General features: G+C 41.6%; 1 protein-coding gene across 5 annotated transcripts in view; it reads right to left on the bottom strand.

The window, feature by feature from the left end:
- Window positions 1-262: 262 nt before the first annotated feature.
- tnk2a (tyrosine kinase, non-receptor, 2a) overlaps window positions 263-21,252 on the bottom strand; it is a 37,589-nt gene continuing 16,599 nt past the window's right edge. For 4 of the 5 annotated variants that reach the window (XM_061965137.2, XM_061965133.2, XM_061965135.2 and 1 more), the window contains 17 exons: window positions 20,384-20,596; window positions 20,165-20,314; window positions 19,992-20,087; window positions 19,746-19,927; window positions 17,865-17,991; window positions 17,644-17,790; window positions 15,642-15,736; window positions 15,248-15,442; window positions 13,556-13,647; window positions 13,437-13,481; window positions 13,125-13,369; window positions 8,605-8,811; window positions 7,979-8,538; window positions 5,850-5,988; window positions 5,678-5,773; window positions 2,607-2,739; window positions 264-2,501 (listed from right to left, as the gene is read on the bottom strand). In XM_061965137.2, coding sequence (XP_061821121.1) covers window positions 2,500-2,501; window positions 2,607-2,739; window positions 5,678-5,773; window positions 5,850-5,988; window positions 7,979-8,538; window positions 8,605-8,811; window positions 13,125-13,369; window positions 13,437-13,481; window positions 13,556-13,647; window positions 15,248-15,442; window positions 15,642-15,736; window positions 17,644-17,790; window positions 17,865-17,991; window positions 19,746-19,927; window positions 19,992-20,087; window positions 20,165-20,314; window positions 20,384-20,596 — 2,724 coding nt within the window. In that variant the 3' untranslated portion in view covers window positions 264-2,499. Of the gene's footprint in view, window positions 2,502-2,606; window positions 2,740-5,677; window positions 5,774-5,849; window positions 5,989-7,978; window positions 8,539-8,604; window positions 8,812-13,124; window positions 13,370-13,436; window positions 13,482-13,555; window positions 13,648-15,247; window positions 15,443-15,641; window positions 15,737-17,643; window positions 17,791-17,864; window positions 17,992-19,745; window positions 19,928-19,991; window positions 20,088-20,164; window positions 20,315-20,383; window positions 20,597-21,252 lie in introns of all 5 variants that reach the window. The other variant, XM_061965136.2, reaches the window with a different exon arrangement.

Below are 21,252 nucleotides of genomic sequence, written 5' to 3' on the forward strand. Positions count from 1 at the left end.
GAAATTAGTAATCAAAATCATAACAGTCATGTCTCATGATGACGAGGGAGTCAGAGACAGAGGGACGCTTCAAGCGGACTACTCGAAAAATACAAAAAAAGAAACATACTTGATGTCAGAGGAATTCTCTCCCGCAGTTTAGATTTTTCCTTTACTGATGAAGATGACATGCAGGAAACCCACAATAATGCGTGTCCATTTAGACAAATGTATGGGTTTAGAGAAAACAATGGCCTAACCCTTAGTTTTTAGTTGTTAACTCTGTAAACCGAAATCATAACTGCTCTCTTCATCTAAGACGTCCAACATAAATTTAGGAACACACATCACGGTGAGTTGAGTTCATGAAAAGTTTTACTGCAAATAACCTTTAACAACTGTTCCCAAACAACACACAAATCATGTTTTTTTGGTCAAGATATAGATAGATGCTGTTTTTTTACTGTAGGTAGAGAAAATTAACAACATTGGTGCGCAAAAGAAAAGGCAAACTAAATAAATACATACAGTGGGTTGCAGGGACCCCTAGAAGTAGTTGTAGGGTGTCCTTAACTAAATGACAGATAGTTAATAGTAATGGCCCCTTTTGGGTCATTTGTACACTCTCAGTTACATTAACATTGATATTATGTTGTGGCTTGTGCAGCCCTTTGAGACACTTGTGATTTAGGGCTATGTAAATAAACTTTGATTGATTATACATTTGGGGCCCATTAATATGAATGCAGTTAAATGTAGCTTTGATGTAGTAAGCTACTTTTGCTGTGTAGCTTGTAGTGTAGCTTGCTACAATTATTTGGGGATAGCTTCCCCTGTAGCTGCGCTACATTTCATCGAGAGTAACTTGTAGCTTAGCTTACTACATTTTCCAAGTATCGTATTTTCCGGAGTATAAGTCGCACCGGAGTGTAAGTCGCACCGGCCGAAAATGCATAATAAAGAAGGAAAAAAACATATAAGTCGCACTGGAGTATAAGTCGCATTTTTTGGGGGAAATTTATTTGATAAAACCCAACACCAAGAATAGACATTTGAAAGGCAATGTAAAATAAATAAAGAATAGTGAACAACAGGCTGAATAAGTGTACGTTATATGACGCATAAATAACCAACTGAGAACGTGCCTGGTATGTTAACGTAACATATTATGGTAAGAGTCATTCAAATAACTATAACATATAGAACATGCTATACGTTTACCAAAAAATCTGTCACTCCTAATCGCTAAATCCCATTGAAATCTTATACATCTAGTCTCTTACGTGAATGAGCTAAATAATATTATTTGATATTTTACAGTAATGTGTTAATTTCACACATAAGTCACTCCAGAGTATAAATCGCACCCCCGGCCAAACTATGAAAAAAACTGCGAATTATAGTCCGAAAAATACGGTAGCTTGCCTATCATTGTGCAGAGGTGTACTTACAACAGAAAAAAATATATATTGTAAATATTTTAGAATAATAGTAATACTGAGGTAAGTAAATGATCTAATAATGGCTACCAGTGATTGTTTCATTAATTACAAAAAAATAAATACAGATGAAAAAAAGAACTATAATAACGAGCCAGGCTCCGGATTCGGATCACTTCAAAAAGCCACGAATTCCCTCTAGTCTGTGCGACCCTTAGAATACGCAAAACGGACTCAGACTTTTTAAAAACACATTTTTACAGTGGACTCATGATTGACTCCAGGGGAACCTCATTTGTTGGCTAACTAAATGAATGCCAAAAATAAATAAATAAAAACGTGGCAGAGAACACGGAGCTAACATTAGGATAAACAGTCCGAAGTCCAAGCCCAAGCTGAGTAAGCACAACTGACAAGTCATTCAGCAGGCTGGGAAATCTCACTTACTTACTTGTCTGGCATCAAACTCGTCATGTGATTTGATACCACAAATTTGATTGAGTCATGAGGTAGATTGTCTGTCTGCAAACTGAGTGAGTGAATGGAGTGTGTGTGTGTGTGTGTGTGTGTGTGTGTGTGTGTGTGTGTGTGTGTGTGTGTGTGTGTGTGTGTGTGTGTCACGCACCATCGGTAAATGCGACAGGAGTGCTTAGTGATGTTGTGGATGAGAAAAGCCGTCCAGGGATCACACACTGATTCAGAGCGCCACTGCAATCAATATGAGCGGGGAGGGATGGAGTGTGGTAGAGAGACTTGTCCCGTAATGGAAAGGTCACACGTTTGATCCCGGGGGCATTCTCTTTTCATACCACTTTTATTTCCACCTGCGGATACACGACATAAGAAGTGTTGCGCATTCGCGTGGGGTTTCTTTTTATACAGCTGCAGTAAGTTGGTGCATCTCAAATATGACATTTAAGTAGTAAAAATAAATAACCAGCGCATGTCTGAGTTCAAGTAAGCGGTTCAATTGTGCGACACCAGTTTGGAGCATGTGTTCACAGTACATACAAGAGGAGAACATTCAATGCCGGGTCCTTGGACAGAAGAGTCACCGCTGATATCTCCTGCTGCCGTCACTTCCTGTCAGACAATTGAGAGAGAGGCAGTCAGCGGATGTAACATACCGTGGATCTATCATAGAGCCCTGGGGAACACCACTTTTTATTTCAAATGGTGATTATTTACATATGCTGTTGCAGTGCGGTCCATACGCGTCCAGCATGAGCGAGCTGGCCTGTTCCAGGTTCCACTGGCAGCGCCGCAGCAGCGCCTCGCACTCGGACCGGGACCGCAGGCCCAGACGAAACAACTGCTCCACCTTCATCCACAATGACAGAAAACAAAACAGTACAATAAATGTCATCTGATAAGGCTTTTGTTGTTGTTGTCGTCGCCATACAACTTGGGAGAAAAATATTGGGACATTTCCCAGCTACAGGAAGTGAAAATGAAGAAAAACTTAGTGTTGCTCCGCCCACTTTTGCGGCAATCCACCATTGTGGAATGAATATTAGAAGATTTAGGATTTTTTTTACTTTTAATTTATCAAAAAGTTAAAGTTAAAGTACCACTGATAGTCACTGAAATTACTCTCTGCGTTTCACCCATCCCCTTGTTCCGCCCCTTGGGAGGTGAGGGGAGCAGTGAGCAGCAGCGGTGGCCGCGCTCGGAAATCATTTTGGTGATTCAACCCCCAATTCCAAACCTTGATGCTGAATGCCAAGCAGGGAGGTAGTGGGTCAAATTTTTATCGTCTTTGGTATGACTTTGGTATTAACTCACGACCTACCGATCTCAGGGCAGACACTCTAACCACAAGGCCACTAAGCAGGCTAAAAAATAAATAAATAAATAAATAATAATAAAAAAAGAGTGTTGCCCGTGATTTTATTTTTGTGACAAATACACAACAATGTTGCCATAAGTCAGAATGACTTGAAATTTCTTACATAACTGAATGCAGTTGCTACAAAACGACTCACGGTAACTTCAAGGCAATTTGCCGAATCACCACCAAAGTTGGTACCCACCTAAAACGGGTACAAAATAGGTCGAAAATATGGCCGCCATCAAGCAAAAACATATTTACAGGGGCACGTAACTAAGTGCTCATTTGTCTAATGCAGTGATTCTCAAACTTTGGTTCCCGAACCGCTAGTGTTATTAAGTTAAAGTACAATGATTGTCACACACACACTAGGTGTGGCGAAATTATTCTCTGCATTTGACCCATCCCCCTTGATCACCCCCTGGGAGGTGAGGGGAGCAGTGAGCAGCAGTGGTGGCCGCGCCCAGAAATCATTTTTGGTGATGTAACCCCCAATTCCAACCCTTGATGCCGAATGCCAAGCAGCGAGGTAATGGGTCCCATTTTTACAGTCTTTGGTATGACTCACGACCTACCGATTTCAGGGCGGACATTCTATATGCGTGCTCCATTTAGTGGTACCACAAAGAAGTCTCGAAATACACTATATTGCCAAAAGTATTTGGCCACCCATCCAAATGATCAGAATCAGGTGTCCTAATCACTTGGCCCGGCCACAGGTGTATAAAATCAAGCACTTAGGCATGGAGACTGTTTCTACAAACATTTGTGAAAGAATGGGCCGCGCTCAGGAGCTCGGTGATTTCCAGCGTGGAACTGTCATAGGATGCCACCTGTGCAACAAATCCAGTTGGGAAATTTCCTCGCTCCTAAATATTCCAAAGTCAACGGTCGGCTTTATTATAAGAAAATGCAAGAGTTTGGGAACAACAGCAACTCAGCGACAAAGTGGTAGGCCACGTAAACTGACAGAGAGGGGTCAGCGGATGCTGAAGCGCATAGTGCAAAGAGGTCGCCCACTTTCTGCACAGTCAGTTGCTACAGAGCTCCAAACATCATGTTACCTTCCAATTAGCCCACGTACAGTACGCAGAGAGCTTCATGGAAATGGCCGTGCAGCTGCATCTAAGCCATACATCAACAAGTCCAATGCAAATCGTCAGATGCAGTGGTGTAAAGCACATCGCCACTGGACTCTAGAGCAGTGGAGACGCCTTCTCTGGAGTGATGAATCACGCTTTTCCATCTGGCAATCTGATGGACGAGTCTGGGTTTGGAGGTTGCCAGGAGAACGCTACGTTTCGGACTGCATTGTGCAGAAATTTGGGGGATGAGGAATCATGGTGTGGGGTTGTTTTTCAGGAGTTGGGCTTGGCCCCTTAGTTCCAGTGAAAGGAACTTTGAATGATCCAGGATACCAAAACATTTTGGACAATTCCATGCTCCCATCCTTGTGGGAACAGTTTGGAGAAGGCCCCTTCCTCTTCCAAAATGACTGTGCACCAGTGCACAAAGCTAGGTCCATAAAGACATGGATGACAGAGTCTGGTGTGGAAGAACTTGACTGGCCTGCACAGAGTCCTGACCTGAACCCGGTAGAACACCTTTGGGATTAATTAGAACGGAGACTGAGAGCCAGGCCGTCTCGGCAAACATCAGTGTGTGACCTCACCAATGCGCTTTTGGAAGAATAGTCGAAAATTCCTATAAACACACTCTGCAACCTTGTGGACAGCCTTCCCAGAAGAGTTGAAGCTGTAATAGCTGCAAAAAGTGGTCCGACATCATATTGAACCCTATGGGTTAGGAATGGGATGGCACTTCAAGTTCATATGTGAGTCAAGGCAGGTGGCCAAATACTTTTGGCAATATAGTGTATGTACTGCATATGGAGTATCATTTTTGACAATATTTGTGCACTGTGTGTAATGTGACAGTGGTCAAAATATTAAATACAACCTTCTTAGTCCTACCAGGCTACTGTATTTTTTTTAAAACATTTATAGAATTTTTTTTGACACCGAGCTAACAGAAATACAATACAATACAAATCAAATGTTCTTTTTTTTAAGATACAATCAGTCAAATAAGTGCATGCAAATATTGATATAAAGCCACAGACTGAATGGCCCCAACATGGTGCAGCAATACACAAAAGCAGACAAAAGGCTCAACAATCATCCACAATTCAACCACGTCTCAATCGGGGTCAAACTGGAGATCAGTCTAGTTACACTACTGTATTTTAATGTTGATTATTATGTTGGTACTTGGAGAGCCAAAGTTTTTTCCAAGGTAGTATTTGGTGACCGGTCTAATGATTACATGTGTTTTCCAAAGTATTGTGAGCACAACCAGTCGGGGGCGCCACAAGCGTCATTTACCCTAAAATTAGATATTTTGACTGTGAGGCACATAAACTAGCTACCTTCAAATGGTCGACGGCCTGCTGGATTCCCCAGTTTTGACTTTGCAGCGCAGCCTGACACTCGTCCAGTGTGACCCCATGAACGGCTCCTTGGACCTGCTCCAAGACAAACACGGCGCAGGATATTACCAGACGCTCGCTTCGTGCGTGTTGTCTTCTTCCTTGCACACACCTGTATGATGCTCAGCTCCCGTTGCATGCTGGGAGCTGCCGTCCGTCCGTTGTTGTTGTTGTTGTAAGAGGAGTTGGACTTGGCCCGGGCAGGGTGCTGTATCATTGGTTTGACCGCCGCCATATTGGCTGCGCCGTACCTTGATTAGAGGGAGACAGGAAGTATTAAATACTGCCTTTTGAAAACACTTGTTTCTTTTTCAAAGTGTATTCACACAATATTTAAAATTATATTATAAATTAAGTGTATATAGAGAAGTATATTAACTTAAATAAGAGTGTTTTGAGCTAAGTGTCATTACTGGTTAAGTAGTCTGCTTTAAGTTACAAGTAAAAGGTTGAGTCACAAGAATCCCTGACATTACTTAGCATACGAAATGTCAAAGTGAACCCCTTAAGATCCGCCTAAAACATCTGATCTTACTCGCTAGCATTAGCTTATAGCTAAAGATCGACGTAACTTAGTTTTACAAACATGGGAAGGAAGAAAGTGAGTGTAAAGGACAGTGCCGAGGAAAAAAAAGTGAACGATAGTCTCTAACTGAAAGAAAGAAATCATCAAAAGCCAACTTGACGAAGCAGTTTTGTATCACTGTGAGTCTGCACCATACTGAAGCAAAATGAGTAACACCAGCCAAGAATGTTAAAATAATAAGGAAACGGCGAACATTCATCCATGAAAATATCAAGAAGCTGCTGACGGTGTGTTTGACAGAGAAGCAGATTGAAGAAGAAACTGTCAAAGTCCACTCTCTAAAGGTAAATGCTGTACATTATTTTATGAAACTACTATAGTTGTACATTCTATTATATTGTGTTTATATAACATAAATTTGTACATGCAATTTTATTTTTAAAAGGAATGTACTAGGGGTGCGCAAAAAAAAAATCGATTCACATCCGAATCGCAATTTTTATTCATTCCGATTCTTAATCGATTCATAATTATTTTATATATATATATATATATATATATATATATATATATATATATATACATACACACACACATACAGTAGGAAGGGGGATTCATAGGGCCCCATTCATCCCGGTTTACCAGACACAGGATACGTGACGAATTGGGAGGGTTCACTGTCCACTTTAGCCGCCAGATGGCAGTAGAGTGTTGAATATCTTGAAATGTGTTTTGTGGCACTTCCAACTTTGACCACAGCGTCAGTTGCCACGTAGAGTGGCGCTTTCCTTCATTTTCAGCCGATAGCATTCCAAAATGATTAACCCCCAGTCCTTCCTCTTATCTGAGATCCACCCAGGAATTGGACCATATGAAAACCTTACCTACTGTAGATATGTTTATATATATATATATATATATATATATATATATATATATATATATATATATACATATATTTTTTTTTTTACTAAGAATCTATTTTTCTAAATACGTTTTAAGGCCACCCCAAAGGGAATAAGCGGTCGAAAATGGATGGATGGACGTTTTAAGGCCATCTCTATGCAACAAAGAGCTTTACTAACCTGTAAGCTGTTTTAAAAAAGTTTAATTATAATTACTACACCCAAAAAATATATTGCGAGAATCAGTTCAAATCGAGAATCCTGTTGAATCGAATAGTCACCACAGAAATCCAATCCTTAGGTGCCCAAAGAGTCACATCCCTACAAGTTACATGTTAACATTTGGGGGTGAGCGGGACAAGCACAGATTTAATTGGTTTCTATTCATTTCAATAGGGGATGTCGATTTTAGTGTTTTGAGTTAAGATCTCCCTCACAGGACTAATTAAACTCACAAGTTGAGGTACTTCCGGAGAATATATTTTTATCATTTACTTATATCCTTTTTTTTTTTAGTGTAGACTGAGGGAATCAAAAGCAAACATCTTGGAAGGAATGACGTCAAAGGGCGCAAACATTGGAGGTGTGCGAAGTGATTCAGCACACAGGGAGATAAATACACGCGAGCCTGTCAGTCAAGCAGAGATTGTATTGAGTGATTCTTGCATGACTTTTTTCCATTCTTCTGCTTATCAAAGCTGCGGTAAAAACAGTGTTGTATGTGCCAGCGGGGCGGAAAATAGAACGCTCTTTCATAACTGCCGCTACAAGCATCTCACGCCGAAAACTCTCGATATGTCGTCATCGCACCTTTCCAGTATAGCTGGTCGCTCTGGCAATGGGGCCGGGGCAGAGCTCTGCGAGCTGTCAATCGCGGAGGAGACTCCACGAGGCTCCCGCAAGGCCAGAGGATCCAAAAAGGAGGAAGAAGAACCAGGAGGCGGGCCTTTGGGAGGGGAGCAGGACAGCAGGGGACCCAGGAGGCCAGACGCCCGACGGGGGGAGACGGAAAGCGGGGGAGGTGGAAGGAAGAGGGAGGACGGCACCAGAGTGAGCGGCGAGGAGGAGCGCGAACCCGGCTGGGAGAGGGCGCGGTCCCGCGGAGGGATCTGGGGAGGCGTGTCCTCCAGCTCCAGAGAGATGGAGCTGTGGTGCGGGTGGGAGGCGCCCTTGGAGGGGCGCAGCGGCGGCGCGGGGCTGCGGGGCGGCACCACCGGTCGGTCCCCGAAGCCCGACGTGAAGCTGGAGGACGGCGAGGGAGGCGGCAGGTAGATCTGCCGGTGAGGCGTGAGCGGGGCCAGTGGCGGCGGGAGCGGCGAGGAGGGCAGAGAGCGGCCTGTCGCCATGGGAACCTGCAGCTTCACCATCACCTACGTCAGCATGGGGACAGCAAGTTAGCTCAAACAACGATACCTCGGACTTCAACACCTCTCCACCTCTCGCTGGAGCTCCTGGAAGAGGTCGGCCGACTGAGACTCGTTCCTGCCCAACATGGCGGCGCCGGAGGGAGTGGGCGGGGCCTCTTCCGTTGTCCCTTTGTTGATGGATCGCACCTCCTGGTCCTCCGATTGGTCCGGCAGTTCCGTAGCAACCTCGTCGTAGGTCGGCTGTGGGAGGGGCCAGTCCAGGATGGAGGGCGTGTCCTAAAATATTGAAGTTACTCATACTTGGCAATATTTTCATCATGATTCAAACGTCCTGCTAATAAATGCAAAGAAACCAATTCAAAATAAAATAAATAGAGGTGCCTTTGAGTGACCTGACCCCTAAAGTGCGGACCGGGGAATAGTTTTTCATTGATTATGGTAAAAAAAAAATATCAATCAGATCATCTACTACAAAGCTAAAAGCAGGTAGCTAAGCTTATATTCATTGGATTGGTTTTATTATCCTTATTGGACACAATGCACCAACGTTTCTGAAAGCGAAACAATAACGGGTTATTTCTTTGTTTGCTTCTGATGCAAGAAGGGTGCAAATAGCGAGAGACAAAGTCAGCCATTAAAGCGTGAAGCATTAAGTCAGCAATCAATGCGCACCATCTCGTCACATTGCGTGCATCCGAGGGGAAGAGGTTACCGCTATGACATTCCCGGGCGAAAGGCGGCGAGCGCGGACCCCCGAGAGGCCCACTGTTGTTGTTGTTTAAGTGGCTGCAGTCCTCAGCTGCTGCTTTTTATTTAGAGGAAAAACGCTTGGTTTATTGCTTTTTAGTTCATCTTCACAAACTTACAGTAAAAAAGGGAAGCAGAGGAAAAGCCCCGCCCTCACTTACAGTAACTTATTTAGGTGGTTTGTGGTGTTAATCAATACACATGTGTTAAAATGTAATAAGTACTTATTCTTCTGTTGTTTGGATACTTCACATTAGTTATTTTCCATACATTTGGGTATGGATCCAACACAGTAGTTATTAGTAACAGTCTTGGTCATACTAATGCTGATACTGATTCTTCTAATGATCAAGATCATTGAATGATTACATTTCATCATCACAAATATAATCAGACATAACCACAGAATGAAAGTGTAACAATATCAATGAAATATATAACTTTTTCCTTATCCTCTTTTATTACATACAATATTTTGAGCAAATTAAAATCAATAGTGCAAAATTAGTAAACATATGGAAAAACTACAAATAGTTCTATTGATATCCTTAGATTTTTGGACTTAAAAGTCCTCCTGTGCCCAGGGACTTATTTTAAACAATAACAAAAACGCCCTAAAACGATTTTAGGATAATAACAAAAATATCGATCTAATCACTGTAGTATCGAACATAAATTGAGACTATATGTGTTAACATTACTGTTGATATTTGAATTGATCCCCCTACCCGTTTACATTCAAGAGCTCCATCTTAGCGTATGTACATATGTATACATGTATATATACTAATGTAACGATACTTGCTAAATTAATTTTGGTACTTTTCTAAATAAAGGGGACCACAAAAAAAGTGCATTATTGGCTTTATTTTAACAAAAAATCTTAGGGTACATTAAACATATGTTTCTTATTGCAGTTAAGTCCTTAAATGAAATAGTGAACATACTAGACAACTTGTCTTTTATTAGTAAGTAAACAAACAAAGGCTCCTAATTAGTCTGCTGACATATGCAGTAACATATTGTGTCATTTATCATTCTATTATTTTGTCAACATTATTAAGGACAAGTGGTAGAAAATTAATTATTAATCTACTTGTTCATTTACTGTTAATATCTGCTTACTTTCTTTTTTAACATGTTCTATCTACACTGTAATAATCACTTTTTCTTCTGTTGTTTGGATACTTTACATTAGTTTTGGATGATACCACAAATTTGGGTATCAATCCTATACCAAGTAGTTACAGGATCATACATTGGTCATATTCGAAGTCCTCATGTGTCCAGGGACATATTTCCTGAGTTTATAAACATAATATACATTTGAAAAAACGAAAGATGTTGTGATGCCAAAAAATATCGACGTAATCATAGTAGTATGGACTAGATACGTGCCTGTACTTGATATCATTACAGTGGATGTTAGGTGTAGATCCACCCATGGTGTTTGTTTACATTTTGATGCCTGTGAGCTAAGTTTAGCTATTCCTCACCCTGCAGGGATTATACTTGTAAGAAACTTACTTTATTTGTCGCCATGGAGGCGAAGATTAGTGATTTAGGAGTAGCTAAAACACTGCCGACGGCGGATGGACGTTAGATGCTAACTGGCTAGCCATGCCTTAAAGCATCTCTTCCTGTGGGCGTTTCAGTGTTATAACTTCACCTTTATGGTTCTCCCTTTTCTGTCTACACACTGTGCCTGCTTGTAAGTACTCTGTGATTGTGTGCCGCCGAACATGCTCGTCTGCCTGTAAACCAGCAATGTCACGACGTGACTTCGACGCGGGACCGGTACGTTTCAGAGATGGTATCGTACCGAAAATTATTCATTAGTATCACGGTACTATACTAATACCGGTGTGTATATATATATATATATATATATATATATATATATATATATATATATATATATATATATATATATATATATATATATATATATATATATATATATATATATATATATGGCCTCACCTGCCATCATGGAAAGAAAAAAAATGTAAAAAGAAAAAATATTTATTAAATTGTTATATGTATTCAGTGATTATACTATAAAGTTATTTTCCATTTAACTTCACCAGTTTTAGATTATTATTATTCAAAATAGCTGAATTTTCACATTTGCCGTTCAAATACTGAGAAGAGACGGTGCGGTGATCAGCAGCCAGTTGAGGCACGTCACTCAGTGCCTCAACATGGATTGCGCAATGACTCGGCTAAATGCTGGCCTGCAGTGCAGTGAGACCGTATTGCTATATGAATTATACTATATATTTCCATAGTTTAGTTAGCTGAGGTATTTAATGTACAGTGTATTTTGTCAACAACTGTATGTGTGTAACGTATTTCTTGTGCTGAGCGATCATAAAACTGCTGCGAAGACGCACTGGCTGATGCTCGCAGTAAACCCGCCTCCTGGTGGACACACCAACCAAAGCCACACCCAAACCCTCCACGTGCAAGACCGAATCCACCCAAAAAAACTTAACAAGAAGCCAAAAAGTGCAAAAACAACATTGCTCGCGCCGGAGGAGCCGTACGTGAACGACTGCAGGGACACAACATTAGGTACACCTGCAGACTGCAGCACGGATTTCATATTTCATTCATTCACAACTCCTCCAACACAAACACCACTGTTCCCGCACTTATAAGTAAAGGTAAGACCATAATAACGTTTTTTTAATTAAATGTGCTTTTTTGTGTGCTACAGTTTGTATGTGTAAAGTTAAAGTTAAGTTAAAGTACCAATGATTGTCACACACACACTAGGTGTAATGAAATTTGTCCTCTGCATTTGACCCATCCCCTTGCTCACCCCCTGGGATGTGAGGGGAGCAGTGGGCAGCAGCGGCGCCGCGCCGGGGAATCATTTTTGGTGATTTAACCCCCAATTCCAAGCCTTGATGCTGAGTGCCAAGCAGGGAAGAATGCTGGTATGAGCTTTTAAACATAACCCGTTAACTGCTGCCAATCAAATGGTGAATAAGATACTCTTTAGGGTTCATATGTTTGTAAATCTGACTGTGATGAAGTCAGTGCCTCACCAGCCATCAACCTCACCGCACGTCACTGATATATATATATACACACACACACACACATATATATATATATATATACATACACATATATGTGTGTGTGTATATATATATATATATATATATATATATATATATATATATATATATATGTATGTGTGGGGGAAAAAAAAATCACAAGACTATTTCATCTCTACAGGCCTGTTTCATGAGGGGGGTACCCTCAATCGTCAGGAGATTTGACGATTGAGGGTACCCCCCTCATGAAACAGGCCTGTAGAGATGAAATAGTCTTGTGATTTTTTTTCCCCACACATACATATATTGCGCTCTACTACGGTATTGAGCACTATTTTTTGGATAACCTTATTAAGACATATATATATATATATATATATATATATATATATATATATATACACATATATATATATATATATATATATACACACATATATATATATACACACATATATATACACACACACACTGTATATATTTATCCCAATGCGGCCTTCAAGTCAAAACGTTTGGACACCCCTGCTGTAGACCTCCAATGATAATGTTACTTAGTTTATTTGCGGTCTTCGCACTGTGGATGGACGCTAGTGAGGACATTTTATTAAGGACGCCTTTGTTTGCTTGTTGCTGTTCAAATTTGCGGGACACAGCTAAGATGTCCCATCAACATGCATTATCACGATATGATGACAGTATTAAAAGCTCTTTCATATTTATATTGTCTGTATCGTGCAACCCTTTTTGGGATTGTAAAAAAATTGCAAAGCGCACCTTCAGCGTGTCCTCATCTGGCTGCTGCGTCTCGGTGAGCGGTGAGGGCGTGGTCGAGCTGAAGCTGTCGTCGAAGTCGATGAGCGACACTTCGCCAGCGTCCGCGCGTGCGCCGCCACCGCAGCCTTCCCATGGGCGGAGCTTGAGGCCCAGGGTCACGCCGACCCTCTTTAAGCCGGGCCGAGCGCTGGTGGGGTCGTCTTCCTCATCGTCATAATCCTCCATCACGGAATCGTAGTAAGGCTCTGAGGGCACATCAGAGGAGTCAAGAGGACGTGGCTGGACATGGCGGACAGCAGAGGGGACACTTACTCTTCAGCAGCACTGCGGGCTGAGGAGGGCGAGGAGGTGGTTGCTCTTCAAGGAAGTAGAACACATTTTACATGTCAGTCTTTGTTAAAAACGACAACTAAAAAGTCTTGTTTTATTACTCTTGGCCCGGTTGGGGAGCTTGGTCGGTCTTGACATGCAAGGGTCCACTCCGAGAACATCTGGGGGTTTCATGGGGTTCCCCAAATATAGACTGAAGAGGACAAGAGATGATTTAGTATCAGGGTTGTTGTTTGCATTGAGTGATGTCATCGTGGAGGCTGCAGTCTGTGGTGCAGTGCTGCGCCCCAGTGGACATTCATAGTAACTGCATTGCACAGATACTGTGCTGCAAGAAGCACCAAATTCTGCACCCTGAAGGGCCACTAATCCCACGCTGAACCCAACACCGCCACCCCATACACACACAAAAAAAACATTTTTTTTAAAAACACATGTAAAAACGTTAATTAGGTTTTAGACTTGAAAGATGGTTTTATCGTATCTAGACGAGATCTGTTTTGTTTTTACAAAAAAGTGCCAATAAATTCTATATAAATTGACCAAAATATGAATTCAAATAATCATATGATTATAAATACATTTGTCAAGTTTTCCTTGATTTGTAAAGTAGAGATTAGTTTATTCATGTATAATTATCAGCAGTAAATTAGGGGTGCACAAAAAATGTATTCGGATCTAAATCTATTCATAATTTTCAAAAATAGATAAAAAAAAAAATTAAAAAAAAAAAAGAAGAAATTGTAATACATTTTTTTACAGTAATACATTTTTAGAAATACATTTTTAGGCCATCTCCATGCAATCAGAAGGAGCTTTTTTTTAACCTCTAACCTAATTTGAAAGTTCCATACATTTTAAACCAAATAATACATTGCAAGAATCTGTTTAAATCGAGAACCGATTCTGAATCGAATTGTCACCCCAGGAATCTAAATCGGATCGAATCGTTAGGTGCCCAAAGTTTCATACGCCTTGTGGATAATACGAATCATAATAATGGATCTTTAATCCGATGATAATATTATTGCCAGTGCATCTCCTGTGGGTTAAACTTACCCATGTCTTCAAAGCTTAGTGACGCCTCTGTTAAAGTTAAAGTTAAAGTCCCAACGATTGTCACACAACACTAGGTGTGGTGAAATTTGTCCTCTGCATTTGACCCATCCCCTTGTTCACCCCCTGGGAGGTGAGGGGAGCAGTGGGCAGCAGCGGTGCCGCGCCCGGGAATCATTTTTGGTGATTTAACCCCCAATTCCAACCCTAGATGCTGAGTGCCAAGCAGGGAGGTAATGGGTCCCATTTTTATAGTCTTTGGTATGACTCGGCCGGTTTGAACTCACAACCTACCGATCTCAGGGCGGACACTCTAATCACTAGGCCACTGAGTAGCTTTTCATAGAGTGTCCTTGAATGCACCACAGTTATGTGACAGGAGATGCAGGACAAAACATTGTTCATAGCTCTCTCTTACAATGCCACAAATAGATTAATTACATCAAATTCTTAATTAATATATATATAATACTGGTGCATTGTGTAAATGCTTAACGGTAAGCTTTGATAACGTTATGACTGAGTTAGGTTTGGCTATCAGCTAAAAGAAGCATTTTGCATTTTTGATAGTGGGTGTAGGTCGTCTTGGACTTTGTTAATATCATTCAAACAACCTTTTTAATAAACTTCACCGGCTATATTAGTTGTACTCACGTCGGTAAAATACCTTGTACTGTTCCCGTGTACCACAAGACGGAGCCCAAGTACCAAGAGTGAGCATTCTAAGCACCGCTGACCTGTCTATGCGGTCGGCGTGGCCCCAGCTACGGTGCGGGTCGGTGTCCCCGTGTCCCGTGTGGATGAACGAGTGCTTGAGCGGCCGGCTGATGTCGTGTGCGGACAGGCCCGCCACCGCCGTCACCACGTGGCGAGGGAACTGGCCCATGCGCAGCGTTCGCCTGTTCTGGCCTCTCCACCAGTAGTGCTCTGCCCTGCAGAAGCACACGCGGACACATGAGGGCGCCACCTGGGACTCCGCAAGCTGGCACATAGGCGCTCAGTAATTCGACAGTCACGCGAGGAATGTGACATCAACAGATGATGCTTTGTGCAGTTGTCTCGCACACGCACTAAAACAAAAGTATGTGTGAAGCATAAACGGGAAGATGGATGAGGAGTTGAAGAACTGACCTTCCTTCTATGATGGCGATGACATCATTCATTTGAATCTCAAGCTTGCCTTCCTCCGCAAAGTCCTGGAGAGCTCTCATGTCTGTCGGCATGGTCTGAAAAAGAAGGATATTAGCACTAGGATTGCACGATATTGATATAAATGATACACATTTGGCCGAGGACAGAGCTCTTAATACTATGGTCATATCGTTATAATGTATGTTGATGACACATTCTAGGTGTGTCCCGCTAATTTGGCAGCTGCAAGTGGGCGACCGTAATGTAGTGTCCTCGCTAGCAGCTAACTTAGCTAAACATGCTACACAACACACCGTCAGAATATGGTTGATACTACAGTTATTAGATCGATATTTCTTGTTATAAGAAAATCGATTTTGTTATAGTTTACAAACTCAGGACTCCTTGGACACAGGAGGACTTTAAGGGCAAAGACCAAAGGACTTAAATAAGAGCCAATAGTTAGTTATTTTGCACTACTGATTTAACGTTGTTCAGAATATTGCATGTAATAAAACGTAACAGGGAAATAACACTCTGTGTTGTTGCCTAACTACGATTGTGATCAAAAATGCAATCATTTAGTGATGTTGAAAATTTGAAGTATCAGCATTGGTATGACCCTGTAACTACTTCTTGGTATTGGATCGAAACGCACATTTGTCGTATCGGTCAAAACTGAAACAACAGAAGAATAAGTGATTATTACATTTTAACAAAAGTGTAGATAGAGCCATATTACAACAAAAAATAACAAGAATATTATTAATAGTTTTTGAGAAAATAATACAATCAGAAGTGACAATTTGTTACTGCATACGTCAGGAGCTAAAGGAGCCTTTGTAAACCATTTTGGAAGGGCTTTTCAGAAGAACCTCGATTTACAAACACCTCGATTTGGGAACTTTGAGATAAAGCCATATATGTCTCTGTGTATGAACACTTTCATTTTGTGTCATGCATGCAGACAAAAAGCAGGGCGCAGCATTTTTGGGGAAGTGGAGCCCTTTACTTCACTTCTCAGGGTGTGGGCCCTTTTCTTCTTTTTTTTTGCCTGTTAACAAGTTTTGTGCATTTTGCTAACTCAACGGGAGTTCCAAAAAAACAACAGACAAGCGTGGAAAGGAAGAGAGAATCGCTGTGGAGTTCCAAAAATAATAATTTAAAAAATAGGACTATTTGTAAGGAGTACATTAATGGCGCTCACAAGTATGGGGAAATTGATGAAAGCAGGCATCGTACTACAGCAAGTTTTAATTGTGATGAGACTGAACTTTTCTGAAAATATGCCAAAGCAGACTTATTTCACAGCGGAGAGAAGAGCTATCAGCAGCGTGTCTTTCAAGGCACACAAACACGGACGGCCCTTCTCCGAGATTCTATTCTCTCTCTAGCTGTCTGCTGCTTTCTCGTTAGCTCCTCCTTTGCCAATGTTAATGATTACTTTTTAAAATGTTTATTATTGTAGCAATATGGTTGTAAAAATTACGTTTTTGTGATTTCTGATCGTTTGTGAGGGCACCAAAGGGACTTCAATGTGTGTGCGAGTGTTGGCAGAGCAGGACAGTTCATCGTTTTTTGGCTTGCTAATAAATACAAAGTTGATGCATCACCTCTGTATAGCACTTTATATTGTGATTAAAGTGTATAAGTGAAGTGAAGTGAATTACATTTATATAGCGCTTTTTCTCAAGTGACTCAAAGCGCTTTACATTGTGAAACCCAATATCTAAGTTACATTTAAAATATGGACTTGTGTCGAATCTGCAACTTATAATTCATATTTCAATTGTTTCTTATGGAGAAATTTGCTTCACTATACGAACATTTCGAAGAACTAATTAAGTTCAAAATCCATGTTCCACTTTATTATCATTTATATGCCACATAATTTGTGATTTATATAATTATCGCAGAAGGCTGGAATATATATTTGAGGATATCGCCCATCTCTCGTTAGCGCTCGTCATAAGATCTCCACATTAAAGAAAAAGTGTTCTACCTCCATCAGAAAGTCCCTGAGGGCGACAAAGGTGGGTCTGTCCTCGGGTTTGGGGCTCCAGCACTGCAGTACGACGTTGTAGATGTCCTGAGGACAGTCATCCGGCTTGCACAGTCGCTCAGCCTCCACGTCCACTTTGTGGAGGATCTGCGAGAAAACGCCCTGTCAGCAAAAGTGGACCAAATTCTGGAATGGTGAAGGCAGGACTTGTATCTAAGCACCTGGCTTCCATTCAGGCCCATCCATGGCTCCTGTCCATGGCTAAACATCTCCCAAAGGGTCACCCCGAACATCCAGGTGTCGGAGGCGTGCGAGAAGCTGCGGGATTTCAAAGATTCCGGAGCACACCTGGAGGGAATCACACAAAGATTAGTGCAGGGGTGTTCAAAGTGTGGCCCGTGGGTCATTTGCGGCACAGAGCCACCGTAAATTCCGGACTATAAGCGGCTTATAAAGCGGTGCGGCTAACTTATGGATTTTTCTTCTCTGACGGCCATAATACAAATAATTTTCATTAAACACATGCAAAGACACTTAAATTGTGTTTGTTTGTGTTGTGGTGCCATCTGTTGGAATAGTTTGTTCACTGCAGGTTCTGCTGGCTGTACGGCTACAGTGTTTCCTGCTGTTTGAAGCTTTGTACCGGAAGTAGAAGTGCCGTTCCGTCTTCTAATCGTCCGCAGCGTTTCCACTCGTATGGATTCTTCATTCATCACTCCAAGTAACATTTGTAAATGTTACAATATAACTAAAACAATTCTTACCTACGAAACCGTCACTGATGTGTGTTGGGAGTGTTTTCATGCATATTTGTACGTGCCAACGTGATGTGATTTAAGCTAATGTGCTAACTTGTTTACGAGTGTCTGAGTTAGTATTATTAACTTACAACTGCATTCTTTTTGTATTGTTTCAGTTTCACAAATTCCTCAGTAAATTCACCAAAATGTCACTGTAGAGTTATTGAGTCTGTTTAGCTGACTAGAGAGCCAGCTTCCACAGCTAGTGGGTCCAGGGCGATGACTTCTGTTTTGTTTGATCAGCCGTTTTACTGCCATGTTACAGGCACTGTTTGGAAACAATTAAGGAATGTAAATAAACATTTACACAATCCTTTTGTGTAAATAACTAATTTCACAACATATATATCTGCGGCTTATAGTTCGGTGCACCTAATATATGGAAAATATATTCAATTCAAAATATATACTTTTTAGGGGGTGTGGCTTAAATACTCTATAGTCCAGAAAATGTGGCCGAAGCACATTCTAAAAATACTGTAATTTTTTTTATTTGTTATGTTTGAATCAAAATCAATGTTGTTATGAATTAGTGACCCATTCAAGGCTCCAATTACTTCACATCAAAAATTCAACTTTTGAAAAACTTTTTGGGAAAATATTGCATATTTTGTGAGTTTGCCATTAAAAAAAAACATACTTTGAAATGAAAGGGCATAAAACAATTTTTAAAAAAAACATGACAAAATAATAAAAACTTATGATCGACGGATAGTCCTAAAGTTGATTTAGACTTAAGCGTTGAAAGTTTTAAAAATTTTAAATTTTGTGGGTTTTTTTGTTTTTTTAACTCTCACTGCTCAGAAAATAATAATGAATTAAATTAATGTTATGAATTATGGAACTATTTAGGGCTCAATTTACTTCACATCAAATATTCCACTTAGAATTTTTTGGAAAGGAAAATAATGCATATTTTGTGTTTTTGCCATAAAAACAGGGTTTTGCCAAAAAGGGCTTAAAACTTTTTAAAAAATTAATTACTTTTTACCGAGAAATAGACCTGAAGTTGATCGAGAGATTTACTGTACCGTAAGTGTGGAATAAAAGGAAATTAATAACATACAACTTATTTTTAGCATTTTTATGATTTGAAACCCTTCCGGGTCGCCGGGACCAAACATGAGGAGAGCCCAAAAGGTGAAAAAAAACAACTTTAGAATGTATTGTTTTGAAAATGAAAAATATCAAAATGGCCCATGCATGCTTTGATTTTCAATGTGCGGCCCTCAGTGGAATACGTTTGGACACCCCTGCATTAGTGGATGTGTGGATGATGTCCAACTCCAGATGCCTCATTACCATGGGAACGGGATTTTATGGCCCTCCTCCATGACGTACTGGTCGGCGTGTGACGGCAGCGCCCTCATCAGGCCGAAGTCTCCGATCTTCACCAAGTCGTTGGTAGACAGCAGCACGTTGCGGGCCGCCAGGTCCCTGTGGAGGAAACGACGCTGCTCCAGGTAGGCCATGCCACATGCCACCTAGGACAAGAAGTGCACACACTCAATGTTGCAACGTCGGCGTTCTCGTCGTCTGAAAACTGACCTGCACGGCGTAGTTGCACAGCGCAGAGATCAGAATGTGACCCTGACGTTTCCTCAAACGGTCCAACAGCGAGCCCAATGGCGCCAGCTCAGTCACCTGGACACAGCCGAGCCACAATAGGAGTGAGTGTGTGCGTGCACGTGTGTGTGCATGTGTGCATGTGTGTCGCTCACCATCTTCATGGGCTGCGTCAAGACAATCCCATATAGGCGGATCAGGTTCTGGTGGCTTAGCGAGTGCATGGCGTTCACCTCTCTGATGAAGTCGTCCAGCCCGTCCGAGTCCAGCACGCCGGCCTTGAGACACTTCACCGCCACTGACAGCTGCGGGACCGAAAGAAAGACGGAGGACGCTCACAAAGTTTAATGCTGACCTTTGACAGTCCAACGCACCACTCGGCTGCTGGGGGCGCTCCACTCGCCCCTGCGCACCACCCCGAACGTGCCGTCGCCCAAGCGCTCGAACAACTGCAGCTCAGACTCTCGGATGAGGCACGTGAGCGAGGCCGCAGAGTCGCTGGTGGGAGTGGCCCCGCTGCCGCTGGACAACGCGCCCAGTGGGAGGGGCTGCTGTGGGTCGGCGTCGGGCCGCTTCACGGGAAACACCTGATGGGAGGAAAGCAGAGAAATCATTTCATGCAATAAGTTATACACACAAACGTGAGTGTGAATGTTGTCTATTTGTGTTGGCCCTGCGCTGAGGTGGCGACTTGTCCAGGGTGTACCCTGCCTTTTGCCCGAGTGCAGCTGGGATGGGCTCCAGCACTCCCCCACGACCCCGAGAGGGACAAGCGGTAGAAAATGGATGGATGGAAGTTACACAAACAGTGCAATATTGGACTTTTGACGTCCCTAACAAGCCAACAGTTTGGACACACCTTCTCATTCAATGCCTTTTCTTTATTTTCATGACTATTTACATTGTAGATTGTCACTGAAGGCATCAGAACTATGAATGAACACATGTGGAGTTATGTACTTAACAAAAAAAGGTGAAATAACTGAAAACATGTTTTATATTCTAGTTTCTTCAAAATAGCCACTCTTTGCTCTGCTTTGCACACTAATGGCATTCTCTCGATGAGCTTCAAGAGGTAGTCACCTAAAATGGTTTTAACTTCACAAGTGTGCCTTATCAGGGTTGATTAGTGAAATTTCTTGCTTTATCAATGGGGTTGGGACCATCAGTTGTGTTGTGAATGAGAAGGTGTGTCCAAAAAAAATTATATATATATATATATATATATATATATATATATATA

The sequence above is a fragment of the Nerophis lumbriciformis genome, linkage group LG07 (genome assembly GCF_033978685.3).
Source record: "Nerophis lumbriciformis linkage group LG07, RoL_Nlum_v2.1, whole genome shotgun sequence".
NCBI lineage: Eukaryota > Metazoa > Chordata > Actinopteri > Syngnathiformes > Syngnathidae > Nerophis > Nerophis lumbriciformis.